Source organism: Triplophysa dalaica, chromosome 11 (genome assembly GCF_015846415.1).
Source record: "Triplophysa dalaica isolate WHDGS20190420 chromosome 11, ASM1584641v1, whole genome shotgun sequence".
Lineage (NCBI taxonomy): Eukaryota > Metazoa > Chordata > Actinopteri > Cypriniformes > Nemacheilidae > Triplophysa > Triplophysa dalaica.
Window position 1 is genome coordinate 13044197 of NC_079552.1, and position 24889 is coordinate 13069085.

At 40.9% G+C, this 24889-nt stretch overlaps 1 protein-coding gene and 4 non-coding genes across 7 annotated transcripts in view; 2 read left to right on the forward strand and 3 right to left on the reverse strand.

The window, feature by feature from the left end:
• Positions 1-24889, reverse strand: part of atrnl1a (attractin-like 1a) — a 201415-nt gene that overhangs the window by 153060 nt on the left and 23466 nt on the right. For 2 of the 3 annotated variants that reach the window (XM_056760413.1, XM_056760414.1), the window contains exons 3-10: positions 24676-24789; positions 21588-21716; positions 21220-21428; positions 19947-20121; positions 19738-19825; positions 16673-16928; positions 11564-11747; positions 6711-6865 (exon numbers count right to left, since the gene is read on the reverse strand). In XM_056760413.1, the coding sequence (XP_056616391.1) occupies positions 6711-6865; positions 11564-11747; positions 16673-16928; positions 19738-19825; positions 19947-20121; positions 21220-21428; positions 21588-21716; positions 24676-24789 (1310 nt within the window). Of the gene's footprint in view, positions 1-6710; positions 6866-11563; positions 11748-16672; positions 16929-19737; positions 19826-19946; positions 20122-21219; positions 21429-21587; positions 21717-23415; positions 23682-24675; positions 24790-24889 lie in introns of those variants that run through there. The other variant, XM_056760415.1, reaches the window with a different exon arrangement.
• Positions 14978-15048, reverse strand: trnag-gcc (transfer RNA glycine (anticodon GCC)). Its single transcript has one exon. It is a non-coding gene; the product is annotated as a tRNA-Gly (tRNA).
• Positions 15276-15346, forward strand: trnag-gcc (transfer RNA glycine (anticodon GCC)). The gene has a single exon. It is a non-coding gene; the product is annotated as a tRNA-Gly (tRNA).
• Positions 18697-18767, reverse strand: trnag-gcc (transfer RNA glycine (anticodon GCC)). The gene has a single exon. It is a non-coding gene; the product is annotated as a tRNA-Gly (tRNA).
• trnag-gcc (transfer RNA glycine (anticodon GCC)) lies at positions 19137-19207 on the forward strand. Its single transcript has one exon. It is a non-coding gene; the product is annotated as a tRNA-Gly (tRNA).

A 24889-nucleotide genomic window follows, 5' to 3' on the forward strand; every position in this document is an offset into this window, starting at 1 on the left:
AGCAACTATTTCTGCCAGTGGGCTGAGAAAAATAAACTTGAATTAAAATCTTACATTTTATGTTTTTATTAAGTAATTAATTAAAGTTATTTCTAGTGGTGGGCCGTTAACAGCGTTAACGGCGTTAACGCAGTGAGACTATTATCGCGCGTTAAAAAAATTGTCGCCGTTAATCTATTCTCAAAGTTGGGTTGGGAACTGGGTCTATACTACGCAAGCTATGACTTTCACCTTGATATTTTAGCGCGGATGTATACCAGCTTAACTGCACTGTACGGAGCGAGAACGAGATTTTTCAACTCGCGTGATTCGCGTCATTCGCGGAAGCGGAAGCAGAAGCCGCCTCATCATCTCATAAGCAGGGCTTCATTCGCGCGATTCGCGCAGCGAGTAGGTCTATTGGCTCTTTGCATTAACATATAAATCACTCGCGCTTGACACGCCATTCGCGTTTGGTCTGAACACAACATAACGTTACTGTGAAATTACCGCATCAAACGTGACGTGCTAACATGGATGCAGCTATGAAGCCGCCGGGTTTGCTTCAGGGAATATTAATTTTAAAAAAGCTTCCCAATGGAAACATCGACAAGACTAAGGTTGTTTGCACCTTGTGCAATGCGGAATTGGTTTTAAAAAAAACACTTTCTCTCAACAGGTAGTGGTCTAGCTTTAGTTAAAATCAGTAACTTTGTATTGAGATCTAATGTATTATGGCTCCTGTATGACATATCGCTTGTTGCTCCCTCACTCTTTGTAAGTCGCTTTGGATAAAAGCGTCTGCTAAATGACTAAATGTAAATGTACTGTAGGAGCTCTTCCAGTCTCAAGTACCACCTAAACGCAAAGAATCCCTTAGCTAATGCGGAAGTAAACACAAGTTCATTTTCCATCCATCCATTTTCTACCGCTTATCCGAACTACCTCGGGTCACGGGGAGCCTGCGCCTATCTCAGGAGTCACAAGTTCATCTTATTGAACATAATTTAATTTTCATCACCAATTATCATAGTAGAACAGCTTTCTCAAGCAGTTTGTGATGCATTTTGGAAACAGGAGATGAGCCCCTGGTCTAATGCGCCACCTGGCTTTAGACACCCGTTCTCAAAGACTTACTTTTAGTCATTATTTGGGTAGCACACATTCTGAATGCCTTCGGCAGAATTCAAATGAGCCATTTTAATCTAGATTAATCTAGATTAATCTTGGAATTAATCTAGATTAATCTAGATTAAAAAAATTAATCTATGCCCACCACTAGTTATTTCGTACCCTACTTTCCTTGTCAATTAAATGTAACTTGGTTTATTTTTTTATAGTTGTACAGGAAACCAGGATAAAAAATAATAAGCAAGAAGTGCAGTGCATTTGTGAGTTCTTTTGTTTTGTAAAATGGATATCGAGAGATACAAAACACTAAAGCTTCTCAGTGCTCTAATAGCACTTTTGGGACGAATCTCATCCAATCTGTTGTTACTATCTATTTAATTTTTCCAGCAGACTACGCTTTCCTCTCTTAAATTCTCACGTCTTTCTCTTGGTCCTTATTTGTCCTCACAATTTACTTAACACTGTGATTTTTTTCTACAGAAGCAAAACACACAGACCAGACACCTCATTTATCTCTCAGACTGACAGAAGGCATTTAACATACACATCAATATTCATATAATTAGGTAAATGTCAGAAAATGTTCAGGTTAATGCAACACCCAGATGTGATACGTAAGAGCCATTTTGCGATCAGATTCCAATATAGAAGCATTCAAAAATGCAGGATAAGGAAAGGAATATGCAGATACTCTACTTTTTTATCCATTGTCACGCCAGGTGTTGAAGAAGGATTTAAGACTTTTGTTTAATGAAAAGGCAAATGACAAAATAAACAGCCCCTATTATTGTAGACCACCACACACAGTTCTCCGGCAGAAATATATTTTGAAATGAACAGAGGAGACATGAGAGATGAAAGCTCGCACCAGAAAGACTAAACAGATGTAGAGGTGACACACAGATTAGCTCAAAATGTTAAAAGCGCTTCTGATAGTCATCATTGGCTTTGCCTACTTTTCATTTCCTCACAGGATATTGGCTCAAGTCCCATCACTAATGTACAGGAGACGAAGAGGCAGAGCATGAAAACATTGGATGACTAGACCAGATAGAGTGGAGGTAGGGGCGAGAAGAAGCAAGAGGAAGGAAATCAAACCCATTTTAATTGCGAGCTTAATAAAATATGTTTTTGTGCCCAGGCAATCTGCTCTACCAAGTTTGTAGGTTTTATAAAAACAAAAGGCTTGCCAGTGCTTCTAGGCGAGAACGCTACCATTTTTAATTAGGGTTTATTTTTCCTGAATCTAATTAGAGGTACGAGAGCCGGGTAAACCATGACAAGAGGCAATGCATATAATAAAAATAAAACGGTTTCATCAATAATGTAGAAAAACTGTGGGGGAAAAAAACACCACACACGCGCTAAAAATGTCACTTTTCTACGAAACTATGAATAAAAGAAAAAAGCGTTAATGGAGAGACGGCGACTCTTACAGAGATTATGAACAGAAAATGAAGTGGCTTGAGGAAAACACACACAAGCTGCCACAGGTGGGAGTAATTAAACACTAACTCAACTAACTAAAAAAAATGAAAGCCTTATTTACATACACCACACAGTGAAAACAAAGCATACAGTGCTGGTGACGGTAAATGTATACACTTTTGAGAAGTAAATTCAGGGGGTGATTGAATCATTCGCAAGTTTTCATACCTGTGTCCTTCTGCACTGCAGATTCTCTTTCAAGCCCTGCAGTCAAGGGGCAACGAAAACATGGTGGTCTAGAGAGAACATGGTGTTCAAAAGCAGCAGCTTAACCCGAATAAACATAACGGAGTCATTCTGTTTACAGCCGATTAACTGACAGATGTTAATACATCTTCAGATGCTACTGCTTTAAAAATAGCTAGCACCAAACTGGAAAACCAATCTGCAACCTTGCTTCTTTACAGCTATGAGGCTTCAAAACAAGTTATCGCTCTTCCAACCTTTGCACAGAACTTTGGAATTGAGTCTTGTATTCTGAACACGCTGAACACTTTGAATAATATTGTAGTCCCAGAATTTTACAGTGTGCACATTGCCACTGTTTGCATTTGCATGAATGTGTCAGCATCTGGTTTAATTCATGACCTCATCTTCATTATAAGTTATTACATTTTTAAACAGTGTTGGTAGCCTGAGCCTGGCCTTTCTTTCCACTTTTCTTCAACTTAAGCAGTAAGAGATGCAAAACTTCTGTTGCATAAACAATGCACAGATGCCTACTTCCATTCACCACAAATAATTTGCCATCTGCCCACTTTTACCATACCATTTCCAATACGTAATGAGTTGGGATATATTTATCCCGATGTTGTAAATCATTATGAGAATCATTTAAGATGTAGCCTAAAAAAAATCATTACATGTTATTTTAATTGTGTGACTCCAAATCAGCTTGAAAATGTTGCGTTTGCAATTTAGCCTTTAAAAGAGTATGGTCCTACAACGGAACTGGCTTAAATGTTAAGTGTGTATATTTCGGAGGATCTATTGACAGAAATGCAAAATATGCAAAAAGAGGGGTATAAAAGACCTTACATATTGAAGCTTTATTTACCTTTGAATTTGCTATTTTTATCTACATACACTGCAGTGTACAATACAATGGTGCAATTTTCTTTCAAACTTATATTAAAACAGAAGTTAACAGACATATAACTAAAAGGCACAACATTACAAGGTTGCTTTTAAAGGTCTCTACTAAACAGTTCAAAAACATATTTTAAACCAACTTTTACGAACTAAAACCAAAGAATTAATTCAATATGCTTCATACATACTTGAAGAATTACCTCCATGAACGAAACAGCCGACCAACAGTTATGAGCAACAGTATAGAAGCATTTACCGTAAGCTTGCGGGTGATTAAAAAATGGACTCATTTGTTGTCTTAATGAATTCAATTAAATGAGTGAAGTGAGTGGGTTAAGTTTAGGCCAGTGCTTCGGTGGTTGTGATGGATGTGTAGACAGGCTCTTGCTGCCAGTATAGGTAAAGCCAGGAAAGTCTGTCCAAGCAAACGTCTGGAGTCTACACCAATCAGACAAAGTGCTTCAAGTGCACAAAGCCAAACCTAAAAAATTACAACTCCCGTATCCCAAACACCAGAAGAGAACCAACAACAAGTCTCAAAATCCACAAGGAATGGTTAAACTAGATTGCAGGTGGTTTGTGATTAACTGAGGTTTTAGTGCTACACAAGGCTCATAGTATCAAAAGAATTTGAATGGGTCTTCATTTTGACAAAACATTTCAATAAATATCACCTGACATTCCTCAGCGTTTACACGTTTCTTTTGCTTTCTTAATTCCCAATTCTCACATTCCCCCTCCGACTCAGGCACTGTACAACAGAGTCTAAACGGATATTCATAAAAGAGCAGACACCATCTGGCCCACTGGCATTCGACTGCTTCATATGAGGATTTAATGATGGCTAAATATTACTGTCATCACTGAAAAGAAAGCCTTAAATCACATAGGGATGTTCCTCTCGTAAAGTCTCCAATACAAGACTCGCATTAGGCAAAGACGTCTCACAAAGTTTCCAATGGTGGCAGTAAACCTAGTGCACGTTCCACAATCCACAGGGCAAGAGAAAAAAAGAGCCGTAACAACAACCGTAAAAGTCATCACCGGTCTCAGAGGAGGAGCTTAAATACGTTGTGTATGTTAATTGGTGTTTAATATTTCACGGCAATGCAGACCATGCCGTACGCTCTTTGCTAGGTGTATCAGCCCATTATAAACGATTATTTAAAGTGTCATGCACCTAACTCTGCACAATAAAGATGCACACAATCGAAAAAAGCTTTAAAAGCACTGTCACACAGCACCACCCAGCGAGAAAAGAAATGAAACACGTAGCATGCAGTTACCATCATCAACACCTTACCAACCCCCCTCGACAGCCCGCACCAGACAGATGCCCACGGCCACACATTACACAAGTTCACAACAGAGGTCAAAGGTTTCAGCAGTAATCCATCAGAGGTCTCGCCTTGAGAAAGGTCATGCTGAGGATATTTGGAAAGTTACGTTTACACCCCCCACCTGTGTTTATGCTTAAAGGTTTGAGAATTATCTTTATGACAAGAGAAGTACACAATTTCACACACTCTATCTTAAAACACCTATCACACCTATCACATCTATATAGACGAAATCTTGGTTTCAAGATGTCAAACATTTTTTTCCTAAAAACACTTCAGCAAATTTGCTTTATATTCATTAAAAACAAGGTATACATGTTAAAAGCGTTAATTTAAATACTTACTGTTTAACTCAAGTTAATTCTTATTTTCATTCTCATTACCTTAACCATTTAAAACTGTCAAACCCATAGCATGTTTTGCTATAAAGTGAAGCAAAAATGATGCCTGTTTTTATTAATCATACATAAGACATGAATTAATTCTATTCGAATAGAAAATAATACATGCAACATTTTTACTATGTGGAAAATCAGCTGTATCAGTAATGAGAATGAAAAAAGTCACGTACACACAGCATGACAAGAGAATATTACGTTTTTAAAAATAAAATGTATATAAAGTAATCTGTTAACTTGTTAGCTATTTGAAAAGTACTAGTGGATCTGTTTCTTCAGATAAAATCAAACTATCTTCGTGTGTGTTTACAGAGGATCGGAATATGGACACTTCCTCATCACTTTTACTATACATGAATATTCTGTAGTTTATTTTTGTCATTTGAGAATGTCTAGTAGTTTGAATTACAAAAAACAATGCACTAAGACAAATCGGACATGTTACGGTAATGATAATTTCAGCAGCAAATGCCATAAAATGCATAAATAATTAATTCCTATGTTCAAGTTTGACTTTAACTTTAACCCCTTTAAAGAGCTAGTTTTTGGAACAGAGCCACAGACACTCAGAAAGTGAGAGAGATGCAGGGGTGGCATGCAAGCTATTTGAGGTGTCCTGCCCTGGGAGGTCTTCCGTGAGTGTATCACCAAGATCTGATTACACACACCACACAAGCACTCATCGCATCCTGTCGTCTCGCTTATGTCGGCAATATTCTGGGAGGTTCTATTATGACACAACTGTGCATTCCAGTAGATGAGCACTGGCTTATCAGCTTTCTATAATGAACTGTCAGTAAAATCACACTACAGCAGTTTGAACGCAACAATTTACAGTAACTGTAGTGCTGAGTGCGCATGCCATCTGATTTTCCAGAATATGCCAGTGGCGGATCCATTCATACTCAAGAGCCGTAATTCACATATATGGGTATATCAACATAGGCTTGATGAAACCATGGCGCACTTGTAGATAGCAAACACATTTCTTTGCTTTATAGATAAAGTGCAATTTAATCAACTTTTTTTAAAGGTGAAGTGGGTAATTTCTGCACCACAACGGAAATGGAAACAGCGTCAATAGTCTTGTATAGGCACAAATGCCATAACGTTTAAAGTAATTTACGACAATATAGAAGTATGGGAAGTTAATTCCTGCAGATCACAATTTATTCAGTATATTTTAGAAATAAACATTATTTATGAAAATCAATTTGCTTTCCCACACTTCACCTTTATGGAAGTACATGTGTAAGAAAGTGAGACCACAGATGGCCCATACCGATGTCATACGAGAGGAAGTCTGATGAGAAGCACTTGGCCCCGTTACTGAGCGAGGTGTCATTATGAGTGTTTCCCCCGAACACCAGCAGAACTCCACTGATCAGCACAACGGAGTGAAGATATCTCGCCAGACCACCTTCCTTCAGAATAAACCTGCAGAGGCAAAACACACGAGCCATTTGCATTAGAAATGCAGTGTGTGCGCATGTAAGGCTTATGGGATGAAACAGTTGGTCTGAAGGTCACTCTCCACAGGGCAGGTCAGATACGCAGACGGACACCATCACTAATATGGCACCATGGAGATATCTAGCCACACGCAATCACACATGTATGCATCACTTGCGCATATATACACACACACAATACAACGGAATACTAGGAATTGGGACTACATGATCGAATGACTAGGTCAGTAAAGTCAATTAGATTATACTGTATTTCTGCTTTTGATGTTTTTAGTGGAAAGTGCTTCAGAAATATCACTATCAAAAAGTTGCATAATGCATTTAATGTACTACTAAATTTAACATGTTCTAGCAGAGTTCTAGCAGAGTATGACTGCTGTATCTTGCACTGCACTGCAACAAGCATTGCATTTTTAAATGTCCAAATAAAAAAAAAACCTGCATTGCACATTTTATGTAATCTCTTAAAACAAATCTAGAATTCGGGAAACAAAAGGGAAAAAAATCTTTACAACAAAGGACCTGAGCCCGGATGCATGAAACCCCTTAGGGTATGAAAACCCTACATTGTAATTTTAACAGTATTGCTATAAAGACTTTTCTTACCCTAAGGGGTTTCTTGCAACCGGGCCTTGATATTTGCTACATTTTAAGGAAATGCAAACCATCCCTATAATTTCTATGAACAAACCATACTAAATGTGACCCTGGACCATTAAATCAGTCATAAGGGTCTCACATCATCTGAAATCTGAATAAATAAGTTTTCAATTGATAAATGGTTTGTTAGGATGGGACAACATTTGACCGATAAACAACTACTTGAAAATCTGGAATCTGAGAAATCTGGAAATATTGAGAAAATCGCCTTTAAAGTTGTCCACCTGAAACACTGTAACAGGTTTGTTATAGCGCTCTCTGTTGACTTATCGCTGTTATGATGATGCGGAGAGTAGATGAACCCAAAATCTGAAATTCTAAGGTTTACATAAATACTAAACTTGAGTGGTTAATTCCGAAAGCAAGCAAAGTTTGTGGGTGTGTTTCCCACCATTTTTGTTTGCAATTTTGCTGCATCCACTCACAAAAATAGTTTTTATATATATATATATATATATATATATATATATTTTGTTTGTAAGTGTGAGAAAAAAGTACTAGTATCACTCCACATCCACTCAGCACTTCTCTCCTCAGTCTATCAAACAGATTAAGCCCTGTATCCAAAGCTCTCTTTGATAGATTGTGCTGTTCTTTCACTCGCTCTGCCAATCAAAAGCCAGAAAGTGCCGAATCTACAGCCAGAATCATGTATGTGTGTGATCGGGAGATCCTTAATGCACAAGAGTGCTTTTAAACATAGGTTTCACTGTTAGGACAAGCAGAGAAGAGAAGGGCAAATAACACTGAGAATAAAAAAATCAATCTGCAAGGGCAGAAGTCACATCATTCTAGAAGAAACTGATTCAAAAGCTTGCTTTGTGCCAGCCAACATCTTTTAAGTGAACAGGGATAAATACCAAAGAAACCTTAAATTGACTTCTAGCCCTGCTTCGTGTTTTGGGTACAAATGAGCTTCACAAAACGTTTGCAAACTTTTATAAAAGCAAAGCTGGTACTGTAGATGAAGGCAGACTCACCACGCAAGAGGCCTTGTTACAACTTTAGGCCAAAACCACTGTGACTAAGCATCTAATAATAATTAGAAGCATGCCTATTATGTACAATTGACCCTTTGTGATATGAGTATTACTGTGAGCGATAATCCCTCAGCCACTGGCTCGTGGACCATTCGCACCTCGTCTCGCTCGTCTGACCGTTCTCCAAGGACAGTCCCATCCCATCTTGTTTCCTCAACCACGTATTCGGAAAATGATGCGATGATGAGATGTCCCTAGCAGCATCGCAGGGTGACCTACTGACATCCGGCTCCGACAATTCCTTGGAGCTCCCTTCCTTGGGGGGTCGAGCCCAGGAAGAAGCGGACGTTGAAATGTCAGCAATGCTTTCCCCAGCCATCATGATCATTAGGTTGCAGTGCACCGCACTGCCTCTCCCCCAATGCGAGGCTGGATATGTGGTACCTTAGGTTTGAGCGTGGCTCCAAGCCGCGCCCACCCCCAGTGCCGTGTTTCCCGGAAGTCCATGAGGAACTCAGTAAGAACTGGAACTCCCCATTTTCGGCGCGTGCACGTCAAACAAGTTCCGTCGCCCTTTCTTCCCTTGATGCCGGAAAGTCTGCTTTATCGACGCACTGATCTTGCAAGGAGGGCTGTTCGGAGACAGTGAAGAAGCAGACAGAGGCTATCAAGCGAATCCTCACCCGCCGCGGCTCGGGCGCCCTCTGTCAGTTGAGATTCCGTGCACCATCTGCTTCCCAGCAGCTCTCCTCAAACAGGAGCAATAATACAGTATGTGCAAATACAAAGTTACTGGTTTCAACAAAAGCTAGACCACAACCTGTTGTGAAAAAGGGTTATTTCATATTTTTTGTCTTTTTTTTGTCTGTCAAGTATTCACAGAAGAAAAGGGTTTTAAGTAGTTTTTTTAATGTTGGAGAGATGTGGTTGACCGGATCGAGTTAAGAAACATGTTCCACCATGAAGGTGTTGTGAATGAGAATGAGTGGGAAAGCGATTTACTGCCCTTTTGGGAAGGCAATACAAGACGCCGCTGGTAGCCAGTGGAGAGATGAGTGTCACTTGAGCACTTTTAGGCTGTTGGAAGACGAGACGTGCTGCTGCTTTTTGAACCAGCTGGAGTGGTTTGATAGCCTTAGCAGGAAGACCAGCAACGAGAGCATTGCAGTAGTCCAACCTTGAGATCACCAGGGCCTGGACAAGGAGATGTGCCGCATGCTCAGTGAGATAGGGTCTGACCTTTTAAATGTTGAATAAGGCATATTGGCATGACCATGTTGTCTTTCCAATGTGATCATTGAAGGACAGCTGTTCATCAAATTTGACTCAAAGGTTCCTGGCTAATTTGGAAGGAGTGATTATGGTATTGCCAAGATGGATGGTGAGATTGTGTTGTGCCGTGGGGTGTGCCGGAAACACGAGTAATTCTGTCTTGGCAGGGTTCAGCTGGAGGTGATGCGCTTTCATCCAAGCTGAGATGTCCTTGAGGCATGCCGTGATGCGAGCTGCTACAGTGGTATCATCTGGGTGAAAGGAGATGTAGATCTGGGTGTCGTCGGCACAACAGTAATACGAGAAGCCATGTGCCCGAATCATGGATCCCAAGGATGTCGTGTTGATGGAAAAAAGCAGCGGTCCAATCACCGATCCCTGAGGGACCTCAGTGATCATGTGGTTAGCAGTGGACAGCGAGCACCTCCATGACACCCAAAAGGATGTGCCGAAGAGGTAGGACTAGACCTCTGGAACCTCCATGTCTGGCTCCTGGATAGACGAGGAGACCCTGAGTGGCCTACCCCCTGCGGTGGTCGAGTTGATCTCTCAGGCCAAGGTCGTTGACACTAGAAATCTATACGCCTATAAGTTGCGCCTCTTCTTGTCCTGGTGCTCTTTTCTATGTGAAGACTCGCGGAGTTGCTCGATCATGGACAAGCTGTCTTTCAGAGTAATCTCTCCCCTTCCATACTGAAAGTGTATGTAGCCGGCATTGCCGCTCATCACGACCCAGGAGCTGGTAAGTCTCTAAGACAGCACATCCTGATCATAAGGTTCCTAAGGGGCGCAAAAATGCTGAATCTGACTCACCTCTCCGTACCCTCTTGGTACCTTGATGTGAGTCCCCCTTCAAGCCCCTCGAAAGATGCCACTCTTTCTCACATCACGATGAAGACGCCTCCCCTGATGGTGCTCTTCTCCATCAAGAGGGTAGCGAAAGCACCTTCCCCCCTCCTAGGTGGGTCAGCGTGCTATTTTCGCCTCGATCAGGCATTCCATCCATCACTAACCAACTACTGTGGGGGGGCTGTGCGGAGCAGCCTTGCCCCCTAAAGCCAGATGCCAGCCGAGTTATCTACCGTATAACTCTAACCGGACCTAGTGCTCCAGCCATAGTAGTGGTTCTGTCTGATGTATCCTCATGATTGGTTTCCACCTTGGTAAACCATGGCCTTCCCTGGGTGGACCTCCACCTTCCAATTAGAGTGATTGTTTAAAGTTATAACTTATTTCCGGTTTATTATTATAGTGTGAACATCCATTAAAAATGGTATATATTTCTGTTTACTATTACAATAGTTAAAAAACGTTTTTTTATTATGTTATTCACCAAAGCCCTTCTACTACAGCAGGTTTGGGGTCTGGTTTGATAGTCAGCCGAAATGGTGGTCAGTCACGGGGGCACATAATATGGGCGTTAAGATTGGTCAAATCGCCTGTCAATCAAACTTCTTTCGAAGGGTCAAATGACTGTATGCTTCCACAATGAGCATCTGCATTTCACAACCTTAATGCAACAAACGACAAATGGCAAAAAGTATTCATTTGCAAAGTAGGTACTATACATTTAAGGGGTCAACAAGATCTGGACTTTAAAAAAATATAAATATCCATCATCATTTACATTCTAATATTCAGCCTTGAATTGCACCCATCAATCACAAGAAACCTGCCATTATTGTCATTGTGTTTACCACTTTTTTATTAAATCTCTCAAAGTAGAAAATGCACACAGCTTAAATACTCACCAGGTGCGTGTGTGGACCTGGTAGCGATATAAATGATCCACTAGGCCATATTTGTTGGCAGGAAAGGCTTTATATCCCCCATGGACGTATATGGAATGTGAAGAGCTGTCAAAGACACTGCTGTGGCCATATCCTCCTTGCACCAATGCTCCATTTGTCTCTGCCACTGACCAGGAGTTTGTCCCTGACAAAGAGTAAGATTCAACACTCAAAAAAAACCATAGATCTACATGTGAATTTTTACACAATTCATTGTAAAAAAAAACAGAAAGTAAGAGAAACTGAAAAACGTCTCGGTTACGTCTGTAACCTTCGTTTCCTCCATTATATCTAAGCACCACAGTATCTACTATTCTTCTATTTGTAATGGCAGTACTGTGGAACAGCAGTTCCCCTTCAGTCGGTCTCTCAACGTTGTGTTGAGAGACAGACTGGGGTTTGATTCTGAGAACCTATCATCTCCAAGATAAAACTAAAACGCCAATGGGGATTGGCCAATAGCCCGCCCACGCCAGTCTCCACCCCATACATAAAAGGAAGATGGCGGCGGTCATTCATCACCCTTTGTGCTGAGGAACCTGAGAGGTGCTCCTTGCAGCGGATCGGCAAAGCGTTGTGGCATGAAGACACAACGTCTCGTTCCCTCTATCAGCGAACGAAGGTTACAGACGTAACCGAGACGTTCCCCTTCAGTCGGTCTCTCGACGTTGTGTTGAGAGACAGACTGGGGACTTATCTTAACATCAGAACTGAGAAGTCTGAGAGTCAAGTCTGGTTGGGCCAGTAAGGCGCAACAACGGTACCTGAAGTCACTCTTCTCCGACTTTGGACAGGCCCTGTGCAAGGAGGCTCCTGAGGGAAGTCGTACTTCCGCTTGTCCCACGGCCAGCTGTGCGCTAAGGTATCCGTCAGGGGGTACCAAAGCGGGAAAAAGGGGATTCTGGGGGGCAACAGGATCTGAACCTGGCCACAACCGATCCCCTAAGAGCTGGACTGCGTGAGGATGGAGTCGCCACTCTCCGAGGTGATCACTGACGAGAGAGGGCAACGGCTGTCTGGTTCAGTTTGCCAGTGATAACCTGGCCTAGATCATCCTGCTAACTCCGTGAGAGGAGGCATCGGGCGAGTTGTGGCATCTGCTGTGAGCGTATGCTATTGATGTATGCCACGGCAGTCGTGCTGCCCGACCGGACTAGCACGTCTTTGTCCTGCACTAGAGGCCTAGCCTCCTAGTGCCAAGGGGACTGCCAAAAACTCTAGGCAGTTGGGAACCCGTCACTGCCCAGAACTGCGTGCCCGTTGCACACTACACCCCACCCAGCAGGGAGGCGCTTGACGTGTCTCGGACCTGCCCGAGCGGGCTAGCTCGGAGAAGGGTCAGATCTGACCAGGTGCGTAGACACTGAGGCGTAGCCAAATCCGCCTGGTGCGCCGCCATCCCAGGAACCTGACTCTGAGGCCAGTGCTGAAGTGGTTTTACGTGCATCAACTCAAGCGGGTTACCCGTCGAGGACGCTACGTGCCCAGGAGCCTCTGAAAGTGATCAGCGGGATTCGAGGTCCGGCTGACCAGATTCATCCAGTTCAGCACCGACTGCAGAAACTCGTTGGTGAGCATGCGGCATAAGGGCAGAGTCTAGTTCCACACCGAGATAAGAGGAGCTCCCGCTCTTTTGGGGAGAGCTTGCTCTTTCCCAGTTAACCTGTAGGCCAGAAGGTCTAGATGCCGAAGCACAAGGTCCCCGTGACCGTAAGCGGAGACAGGGACCGACCTAGTACTGATACGTTCTTCCTTCAACACGACCTGTCGCGGAAGGAAGGACGTAAGAGTAAGGGTCCTATGGGTCGATTGCCACAACCAATCTTGTAGCCAAGATGCGGTTCTGTATCAGCTCGAAACAGAGAGGGGCGCAGCCTCCCCCCCTTAAAGGCACTATGAAGTCCGGCCCGGAAGACATCTCGGTTAGAGGGACAGGTTTGATCCCACTTTCCGCCAGAAGCAGCAACCTCGGCCTGAGCACGGGAGCTTACCCCTTAGAGGAGAATGCCCCAAACTTGCCTGGTGCGAAAATGAATGAGATGGATCGTCCTCTAGCTCGCGTAACAGGCTGGTGCATCTAGCGCCCAAGAACCGTGGTTGCGAAACCGGAGGAAGATCTGCTTCACCGTGCCGTGCGAGGCAGGTTAGTGGCTGACAGAGCGGTCACCTTACACAGGGTGGGACCTTGGAGAGTTTGACTGCTCTGCCTACTTACCTGCTTAGTGCTACCGCCAGCCGACGCAACGTCACGAGGAGATTGCGGAAGGCAGAGATATCACTGGGGGGAAGCCCAGAGAGAGAGTGTACTCTCCATACCCACGCCTCCATCCTTGGAGGGCCCAGTATCAGAGGGGCCGCCATAGGGAGGCGGGGCTGATGGAGGGCAGGCTGTGCTCAGGACCTCAGCAATCCATAGACAGTCGGGTCACGGAACACTCTGCTTCTTCACCATAGAATATCTCCACAGTGTCACCATACATCGTAGACATCGTCCGACCCAGGGCACACGCCCTGACCTTCGGCACTCGAGGCGCGAGGCCTATGGCGGTGCACAGCCGGGTCAACCTTCCCATTAACCAGATCCAAACGCTCTGGCATATGACCCAATGGGTCGCCATAACGTTTTGGAACCTATTGACCCCCATAGCGTGAAGGGTGAAAGCAGCTTAACCCACGGCATTATAACTCCTCGACACGAGTGTCGAAGAGCTACATACCCTGGAAGGGAGACTTGGTCGACTCCTCCAAGTGGCAGCATCCGTGGTGCACCACGGCTGCTAGTCCAACTGGGTGGTCAACAGAGCCCTTAGCTGCCTTCACCGTCCAGGAAAGTAATAGCTCCCTGAGCCCTTCAGACAGGAGCACACCGCGGACGGCATACTACACGTCTAATGAGCTCCACGTGGATCTCCGGATCAGCCGCGGGGGGAGGCCGCTTTGGGGAGAGCAGGACCACTACAACCCGTGCCCGTGGCAGTCCGGGGAAGCACAGCCATCACTTTTGCGTTGCCTCTTGAGCACGACCGCCCAGAAGCGGGAGCTCTAAGGGGCTTCGCATCAGACCAATCCCCATTGCCGTTTTAGTTTTATCCTGGAGATGATAGGTTCTCAGAATCGAACCCCAGTCTGTCTCTCAACACAACGTCGAGAGACCGACTGAAGGGGAACTGCTGTTCTACAGTACTGCCATTACAAATAGAAGAATAGTAGATACAGTGGTGCTTAGATATAAATCCATGACAGTACTAAACAAGATTCATGGTAGTGCAATGTATTTACTGCACTTAGTGGCTAATTTCAATTATTTCAAAAGTTGGAAGATATTACATAAAAAAACAATGAAACAGGAAAAACTAAAAAGCAAAGCATAAATGTTGCATTGGCCGGGAATCGAACCCGGGCCTCCCGCGTGGCAGGCGAGAATTCTACCACTGAACCACCAATGCTTCGTGAAGACCAGCAATAGTGTGCAATCCACAAGGTATGTGAGGCCTAGCCAAATTCTGTATGGCACAAAAAAAATTGTCTGTTGGTAGAGTGGCATAACATAGAAAATACACAAGAAATAAAACTTGCCCAGGGACAATTGAAATAGGTTAAAGGGAAGCAAAAAAAGTCATACACAACATGACAGAGATAAGATGACGGGCCCCTCAAAAATCTCTTTATCCAAGCATTGGTGGTTCAGTGGTAGAATTCTCGCCTGCCACGCGGGAGGCCCGGGTTCGATTCCCGGCCAATGCAAGCATCTCTTTTTTCATAGCTTTACTTCAATCATGCAACGATTTTAATACCAGCCAATGCAACAAAAAAATTCGAAACATTCAAGTCAACCACAAAAATAGGCATATAAAGTGAAACTACAGGCCATATTTTATTTTAAAATTCTTTATGCAAGCATACTCAGGATGATTAATCCGAATGTAAACATGTGGTTTTCCAGCATTATGTATGTAAAGGTTTTAGTCAAAACTTGAAATATAAATAGTCAAATAATGTATTAATTACCAGTATATTAAATTAAATAAAAAAATTGGATTCTTCCTAATAAATAAAAAAAAGATTCAGCATCCAGGGACTCGCATATATTTTAATAGTTGAAAGCCTTTATTTTCATTTAAAAAAAACCTCTGTGTATAGGCTTTAGCTACTATGAAAAATTAGGCTTTAAAAACAAAAGACACTTTAAAAACTAAGAGCGACTTCACATTGGTATTTAAACAATAAAATATTGATATCTGACCTATCAATATGGTGAAAATCTTTGGAATAACTTAGAAAACGTTTTAACCCTAACAATTTACAAAAGAGAGGCATATAAAAAAAAACTAAAGAAATGCATGTTAGAAGGAGAGAAAGAAATACAATTTTGTTCTTTTTTTAAATATAGTGTAAGCATTCAAAAAGTGTTCACAAAAAGGATGTTTTAGCAGTTTTGTAAATATTTTCAGGGACGATCAGGTAAAGATAGGAACCTGTTTCCGAAAGATCGAAGCTTAAGTGCATGCCTCTGCATTATATTGACTGCCTGACAGGTTACGACCCTGTTTTGTTGCATTTTATAAAAGTTATATACATATATTGCATCACTTAATGTTTATTTATTATAATGTTTAATTTTGTTCACAAATGCAGAGTGGCCACCATTCTCAACATCTCTAATAACCTTGTGCATTCATTTAAAGAGAGAAAGTGTTAGAGAGATGGATTTAAGTGGAGTCTCAACAGAGCTCAGACACATAAATCACTGTTCAGTCCCAGACAGTGAGGTTCAGGTACCACCACTTTTTAATGAGTGTGTTTGAGTGGGTGTGTGTGTTTGTGACCGAGTGGAATGAGTCGAGTAGAAAAGTCCACTAATAGAATAGAAAGTGGAAAACTTCACTTTAATGAGTCTAGCCATGTCAACTTATTGTTTCAGGATATATCATTACGCTAACAACACTTTATAATACACTTACTGCCCTCTGCTGGAAGTCAGAGGACCTGCAGTTGTCGGTTCGAAAGACATAAAACCAGTTTATCGAAACACTTTCATCATTATGCTTCTATGTGAATGTAAGTACTTACGAATGTTGTACTCTTGGACGTGTCTCAGGTAGCTATAAATGGGTGAATTGCCAAACAGCACTACCATGATGGCCTCTCCATAACTGTTATCCACTATATGTGCACTATGTCCCTCCACAGCAAAATGTTGAGTATGCAGCAGAGGGATGGGAGTCCTGAGGGACCAGGATCGGACATTTGTATTAAACACCCACAGCTCGTCTGTTACATTCCCCGGGCCTGGATCCAGCTTCCCGCCAAACATGTAGATTTCCTCCTGTAAAGAGTATCAAGTCAATCAATACACTGCGTCTAGAAGGAAGTCCACATAGAAAGAAGTCCACAGCTCCTAGCTCTCCCAGCTTAGTCTTGCTTTTGCTAAGCCCTAATAACAACTGCGATCATGTACCCTCAAGCACCTTACAAAGACAAAAAATCTATAAAATCTCCTAATATCATCAGAGATTGTTTCAGATTTTGTTCTGGCTCCCAATAAATAAATATTTAAAGAAGTAGCTCCAATTGAAGCAAGGGACTAGAAGAAATAAGAAACATATAGCTGCAAGCAGCAATCACAGGGTCAAGCCCAAAACAAGGACCAAAGGAAAATATTGTGAAAATGTCAGATGGCCGCCGCTGGCCTATAACTATACAGGTCCTCTCAGAACTTGACCTTAATGAACCGTACCAAGTTTCGTAGGAGTTCGCCATTGCGTTTGTAAAAAACAAAATTCAAAATGGGCGACGCCCTTAATGGACGAATAAAGAACATTGGCTATAGTTCGAATCAAAATGCCTCAAGGAATCAAACGATACCTTTCTTCTGATTTGACACAAATCAAAAAAAGTTTTCAAAAGTTATCAGCAAACATAACCATTTTATTTATCTCTGAACCAGTAGGTGGCGCTATGCCTAAACTGTGTATGTTACCTCAGGTCAGGACTGTGATGATCTGTACCAGTTTTTTTGTCAATAATTAAAAGTTTGGCAAAGATACCGCATCAAATCAATTTTGGTGTGCTCGAAGTCACATTCGTATACGCGCTATATGAGAACGGATTTGCCAATCGAAAATATTCTTATAACTTTTTGTCTGCAGTTTCTCTAGATGCTGAATACCAAACTTTGTGCAAATCGCGCAAACCGTCTAGGAGTTCAAAAACATTCACATTCAAGGACTCCATATTTGCGAGGGTAAAAGTTAAGACTGTTCTCTATGTGTGTGCCAAATTTCCCAACATTCCCATGTACGGTTCTATGGGCTGCTATAGACTTCCACGGCAGAAGAAGAAGCTGAATAATAAGAACACTAAGAGAAGCAAAAGAGATACGCCACTTCTCGGCTTGACACCTAAATACAGATCTCAGTAGTGATGAAAGAAAACTGGGCACCTCCTGTAGCTTAGGAGAAGATAAGGAGATCTTCAAGATATACAATATTCTTTCTCCACAATCCAACACATTTCCATTCACATGTACAGAATGTGCGTGCCGTTGTGTCAAATACATATAAAATTATTTTGGAATAAACTGTGTGTATTCTATCTTAGCCTGCTAAATAAGAAGTAGTCTAATATAAAACATATAGTCTTAAAAATAGTCCTGTGAGACCAGCTTACACAATTCCCTTCTTTTTTAGACTCAGTGAAGCCATTTGCAACATAAACAACTTGAAGAATCTGCAGACATTAGCACACACCCTTGTGGTGAAGCCAAACACCCCACAATGGAAAATGAATTGGAAAGGATTTGTAATTCAGTGATTTAAAGTTGTGTATGGAACACATCTCTTTAACTCAGTTATGTAGGACATCTCAAGTGACTCAAAAGAAAACACAGTAATGGTTCTTTATCTAAACAAAACTGAGCTCATCTAAACAAATGTCTTGTCTTGAGGGATGAGCTAGTGGATTGCACTTTCAAGTTCAAGATTCACTCCATTATTTTAAAGTATGAACTTACACATTACTTAAATTGACAATCACAGAAGTTGTTCGTTCTGTTCAGATTTCTCACATAAACAGTGTGTAAAGAAAAGCATTGTTGCATTGGCCGGGAATCGAACCCGGGCCTCCCGCGTGGCAGGCGAGAATTCTACCACTGAACCACCAATGCTCACATGAAGGTCTTCTTTGAGGAATGTCAGACGTTGCGCAATCTGTGTGGCATTCTAACATAGCTCTTATTTCACCTCTAAAAGGCCCCACTAACCCTTCCTATTTCTTTTGCACTTTTACTATTCCTTTGACTCTTTCAATCTGCTTTTCATAGCCCTGCGTGATCAGTTAACACAATGGACTGACAAAAAAGGTCCTCTTTGCAAGGGGCCAGTGAGGGTACTTTATGGGTACTCATTTTACACTCAATATAACATCTGCCCTCCAGCCCTTTCTGTTTCTTAAAGAATTGGAATCACAAGCAGCATTTAAGACACATTTGACCCACATGTCCAGGAGCCCACACCAGCAAACATATGTCATGTGAGCATTGGTGGTTCAGTGGTAGAATTCTCGCCTGCCACGCGGGAGGCCCGGGTTCGATTCCCGGCCAATGCAACAATGTTTTTCTATGCACCTCTAAACAACAGAAGTTATGACAGACATTGTCAGCCTACACAGAAAAAAATATTTTAAATTTGAAGTATAATAAAGCAAGCTTAGCTCTGTTCGATTTCTTCTCTTATATGTTCTGATAGTCTGTCTTTGAGATGTAGAGAGAACAATGGATAAAGAATTTCTCTGCAACTAAAATTCTCATTAGATTGTTCTCTCTTCATCTTAACCATTTCCTATTGCTCTCAAAGAAAAAGGAAAAACAGACCATAAAGTATGATTTGTTTTTAAGATAAATAATTAAAACTTAGTAAAACTTAAACTTTGCCATTGTCATAATGCAACACAAAAACATCACCATAGAAAATACATTTTAAAAACATGTAAATCAACTCAACATGTAGCTATTCCTATAGCTGAACTACAGTGTATGTTCTTTATTGTGAATCAATCAATGATCCAAACAACATTTGGCAAATCTACTCAGAGATGCTTTGTTATGTTAAGTATGGTGATTATAAAATGTGAGTGACCTTGTAGAGAGCCAGAGAATGCCCATAGCGCTGCAGGGGGCCACTGTTGATCTGCACCACATCCCATGTGCTGCTCTCTAAATTATAGCTGCAAACAGAAAAAAACGAAAAACAGAAAATCAATAACAATGACTTTGTGATTTCACACATCTACAGCAAGTGGAGTTGTAAATGTTTGTTTATTAATGTCACAAGGCAGCATAACTTACTTAATAACCATCTGGAAGGAGCTGTAGTTAAAGGTAAATCCACCAATCACCCACATCAGCTTCCCACAAACCACTGCTTTATGGGAAGCCCGTCCTAGTGACTGTCCATCAGGCTTCACGTTAGGCAAAAACCAGTATGGCTCAGCAGAGGGTACTTTGAGAGAACAATCTGGACCTGAGATGGAAAAGAAACATACAATGGAAAACCGAAGACTGTCTAAGTGTCAATTTAGTTACTGTGGATTAATGCACCTACACCAGAACATACATTTATGAACAAGATATACTATACATTTCAATTGAATTATCAAGTCAAGTCTTGACATTCCTTGAATTTCAAAAGTTAAAATACATATATCCATGAATTCATGGGACTGTGTTCTAAATTTAGAAATAAAATGGCTAAAAATAAATGGGCATAGTCCTCAAAATTTGTTTGTCAGGTTGTTCAAGCAGCACATGTAGAAGACGAACTCTCCAGATGCAGGTAGAGAAAACATTTGTCAAACTTGTCCAACACTGCCAGCTAGTGGTTGGAAAATAATACTTTTTCTGAACCACAACAAGATTGTGGGTTCACAATCAAGCTTTGCATGGTGACAGTCATTTCTATCTTTTCCAGTAATCCCCATCATAAACATAAAAAACCTATCTTCTCAGTTTCTTTAGTAAACCTTTTCAAATGTAATTTAATAAAAACATGATTGAACACATTTGTAAACTGGGATCTACTGTTGCAATCTTTGTTTAATTAATCTCAGGTTAATTAATCTCAGATTTTTTTATAATACAAGGAACAGAAATACTAAAGGTTCATCTTGCACTTAGTGGTGTGCCCAATCTTGAATCCAAATGCAAATCCAACAATGTCCTATTTTTAAATCGACCAAACTACCTGCAAAATATCCCCCCAAAAAAACCAATCCATATATTTCTAACAGAAAACATGTCAAAGTGAACTGCAAAAGTCATGCATAATGTTAACTCCATGAGCCCTTTTCCATAATCAGTGCGTCTCATTCATTTATTGCATATCCAGCAGGTGGCACTGTTGATAAGGAATATTCCTTCTGAAACAACCCAATGACGCAAGTTTCATTAATGATATGTTACTCATTCATAAAACAGTACCTTGGTGCATGTTGAACAGGTCTGAATTCATGAGATGTTAACACATATTTCAATACCAGCCACAAAACCGAAAATAGAATGGAGATATGTTATAGGCCTACAACAACAAGGGAAAACATCTGTACAAGCGGTGGCCCCTCACCTTGCCAGCTGTCATTGCAGACACAGAGTTTCTCTCCGGTGAGGTCACAGTACCCGCGGTCAGGACTCCCACAATCCCCTGAGCAGTAGGGAATATCACAGGCCTCACCTTTCCAGTATCGCTCACACTCACAGTACACCCTGCTAGAGATAGAGTTGCTTGTAGTACACCTCCCGTGACCAGAACAGTTATTAGGACAGGAGTTTATCCTAAACAGAACAGTGACGAGAGAGATCACACAGAATAGCAAAACGTATTAAAAACAATCAAACAAACACTCAAGATGCACTGAAGGAAAGAAACATTTAAGATGTCGCTGTAATATGAGTTCATATTTTACTCATTGTGTGTTTTACAACGATACTCACGAATAAAAGATGTTGAATCCTGTAAGGTTGTAGGCGGCGTCACTAAAAAAGTGCAACATTGCGTATCCAGATGTGGTCACCACCTCTGGAATCGTCTCATTTCCTTTAGCTTCTGGTACAACTAGACCACTGGAGAAACAGAAGTAAAAATGACAAATTAAATGACAAAGACATTCCTATTTAGGGCTGTATGAGAAAGCTGGCATTTAAACACACATACACAGTAGTTCACGGGTTACAGCAACCAGTAAACAATAATATAATATTCTAATCCTTTACCAGTATAATCTTGAAGTATGCTATCTCTAAACAGAAAATAAGATCATATTCAGTGCTTCAACTAAGATAGACAATAATCCACGAACCCACACAAACACTGACCTATCGCGCACCCACACACAATGAGCAAAACACGGCATCACGGGACACAGATAACAGATAAAATTAATCAAAGACCAGGGGCGGCTGGTGAATTTTTTTTGAGATGGGGGTGTGGCTAGGGTGACCACCACCCAACAAACTAAATGTGGGACACCATTGAAAACCGTGAAAATGTGAATGATACGGAATGAAAACATTTGTATATAATTTTTTTATTATAAAACTAAGTGTTTTTTTAATCCATCCCAACTATAACATAATTAAGACATTAACAATTTAATGGCGATTTCAATTTAAGGGTCACTGTTTTTTTTTATTTTGAGCACAGATCAGACACAGTTATCGTGTTGTAGACTGTGAAGATCTTCTCAAAAAAAAAAAAGAGTTTCTCTTTTAAAATGTAATTTTTGTTAAATAATACATTTCATGATTTGCTAATATTTTTATTTTAATACGCTAACCAAAACCTAAAGGCTGAACACAGAAAAAAGTTTCAAAGCGACACAGTTTACTATGTTTTAGATGCTGTGCGGTACAACGCAAAGCGGGAAGGGTGTCCGGAATAACCAGAGCCTGCCATAGACACACAATTGGAAATTGCGCCACTACAGACCAGGCCCGATTTTAGCAGTTTGGGGCGAAAGAAAAATCGCTCATTTCAGAAGAGATTTGTGGACGCTGATTGGGTAAATTTTATGTCACGTTTTAAATAAATTGTTTATCTTGAATCAGCATTTGACTAAATTCTACAAAGTCCCGCCTCCTGTGGACGAATTCTCTATCGCCCCTCAGCTGAAAATGAGACGTGTAGACAGGCCATATTGTGTCGACGAAAACATATGTTTTGCACAGATGATTATCTTTAACATTACATTACGCAAATATACATTAAAAAAATTATATAATTATTATTTCGTGTGTGTAGCTCAGGGAGGGCGGCGCAGTAGCGCCCTCTATTGGCCAGCCGCCACTGGCAGAGACAAGCAAAGACGGGTTTTAACATGCGTTTATTATAAGCATTGGCCGACAAAAACGTAATGTTCATCCAGGAATTAATTCTGCAAGTTCTCTGAAATCACTAAAATATAACAAAAACACGAACTGGCCACAAACCAATGTTAATCATTATTATTATATAGTCAACATCCAACAAATATTGGCAATTATCTCTCTGGTGAACTGCCTCAAATCACAAAATCGCTCCACATAAGCCAAGATGCATAGATGCGCACGTATGTTCCCTGAACTAACATCACATTTTATGATGCATCTTAGCTCGATTGCGCACGAGCAAACTCATACTTTAGGAAACGCGCAAGAAATCTTTAAGAAAACATTTAACGTTAAGTGTTAACACTTTGTTCTGTAGTTAACATAATTAAGTTTAAACATAAAAACATTCGGGTAAAGTGCACATTAAATAGCCTAAAAATAATAGTCAACATACCTGCAATGTCCGTTGAGAAATAAAGGCAAGTTATGAGTAATAACGTTTACAGCTCGATTAAGCAGTGATGTCGAAGTCAAATCATCAGTGTCCACATCGCGGATTTACGCACGCGCGATATGAATGGGCATTTTTCCATGGCCGCACATGTAAAAGTATGCGCTCTTTGGGTTTACCGCTTATTTACACGTCACGTAAATTATTTAATGTCAATGTGGAACTTGAAGCGTTCACCGCCGCCAAGAAAAGTAAAATTTGTGTTAAACTTAGGCATTAGGCAGCGTGCGCAGGCATATTCGCGTAGTACCGCGAGAATGGTTCGAGAACTATCCTTGTTAACATCGCTCTCGCGGTACTTTGATGTCAAGCAGATGATGAAGTAAAAAAACACCTGTACCTTGTGCCAATAGTACCAATAGAAAAGCTATGAAAACTGTTAAATTATGTTTATCTTTCAAACTTTTTGAATAATTTAAAGGTCTTGTTTTTTTCTTTTTTTCCTTTTTATTTCTTTGCCTTGCTCCCCTAAATGTATTTTTTATATTGTATGACTTTTATTGATTTTTATGTTATGGTTCTATGCATAGTAAAAAAATATTTAAAAAAAACTGTATCTTGTAACTCACATGCTTTGAATGTCCAGAAAATGTGAAAATAATGCATAGATAACGTGCAGTTAACTGTGCATTCGATGCCTTTAGTGTTAAACTGATAAACTGAATTTAACTGCAAAGTAAGTATTTTGGAGCACCCTCTGACAGTTTTTCCAAAGCCCTGCAGAGGTCCATCATGTCAAACAATTACACATCAGTGGCAAATAACACCTTATGCAATTTCTGGGCAGATTTCTTATGCTGATGATGTAAATTGTGATTTCACCGCACATCAATAAAAAGACATCCAACAGTAAGTATCGACATGTTGAGAAAAATGACTATAGTTATAGACTATAGAGGAAAATGACTATAGTTATAGACTATAGAGAAAAATGACTATAGTTATAGACTATAGAGAAAAATGACTATAGTTTATTACTGTACACATGTTGGTTGAAATGCTGAAGATTCAGTTAGGCTAGAGAGCTGTGTAACAGTGCCACGTGTATAATTTTTGTTTGCAAAAATGAATACTCTTTTTTCATTATTTTAATGATAATAATTGAAGAATTCAAACTGAAGCGAGTTTCCTAATATGGAATGAGAGCATGTTGTTCACAATAAGAAAGAACACATTGTTATTTTGTTATTACTGTGATCTCACCTGAAAACAGCTACCAAAGGTGCATAAATGGAGTCTCCATCAAAGACATACATGTGATCCCAACTGCACTCTGTGGCAAAATGGTTGAACCTTAACCTGAGCACAGCATTTGGACTAAAAGAAGATTTCAAATATTAAAAAAGCAGTAAAGATATATCCACAACAGATAAGCAAAAATCTGAATTAAGCATTCCAGAGAGCCTTGTATATAAAT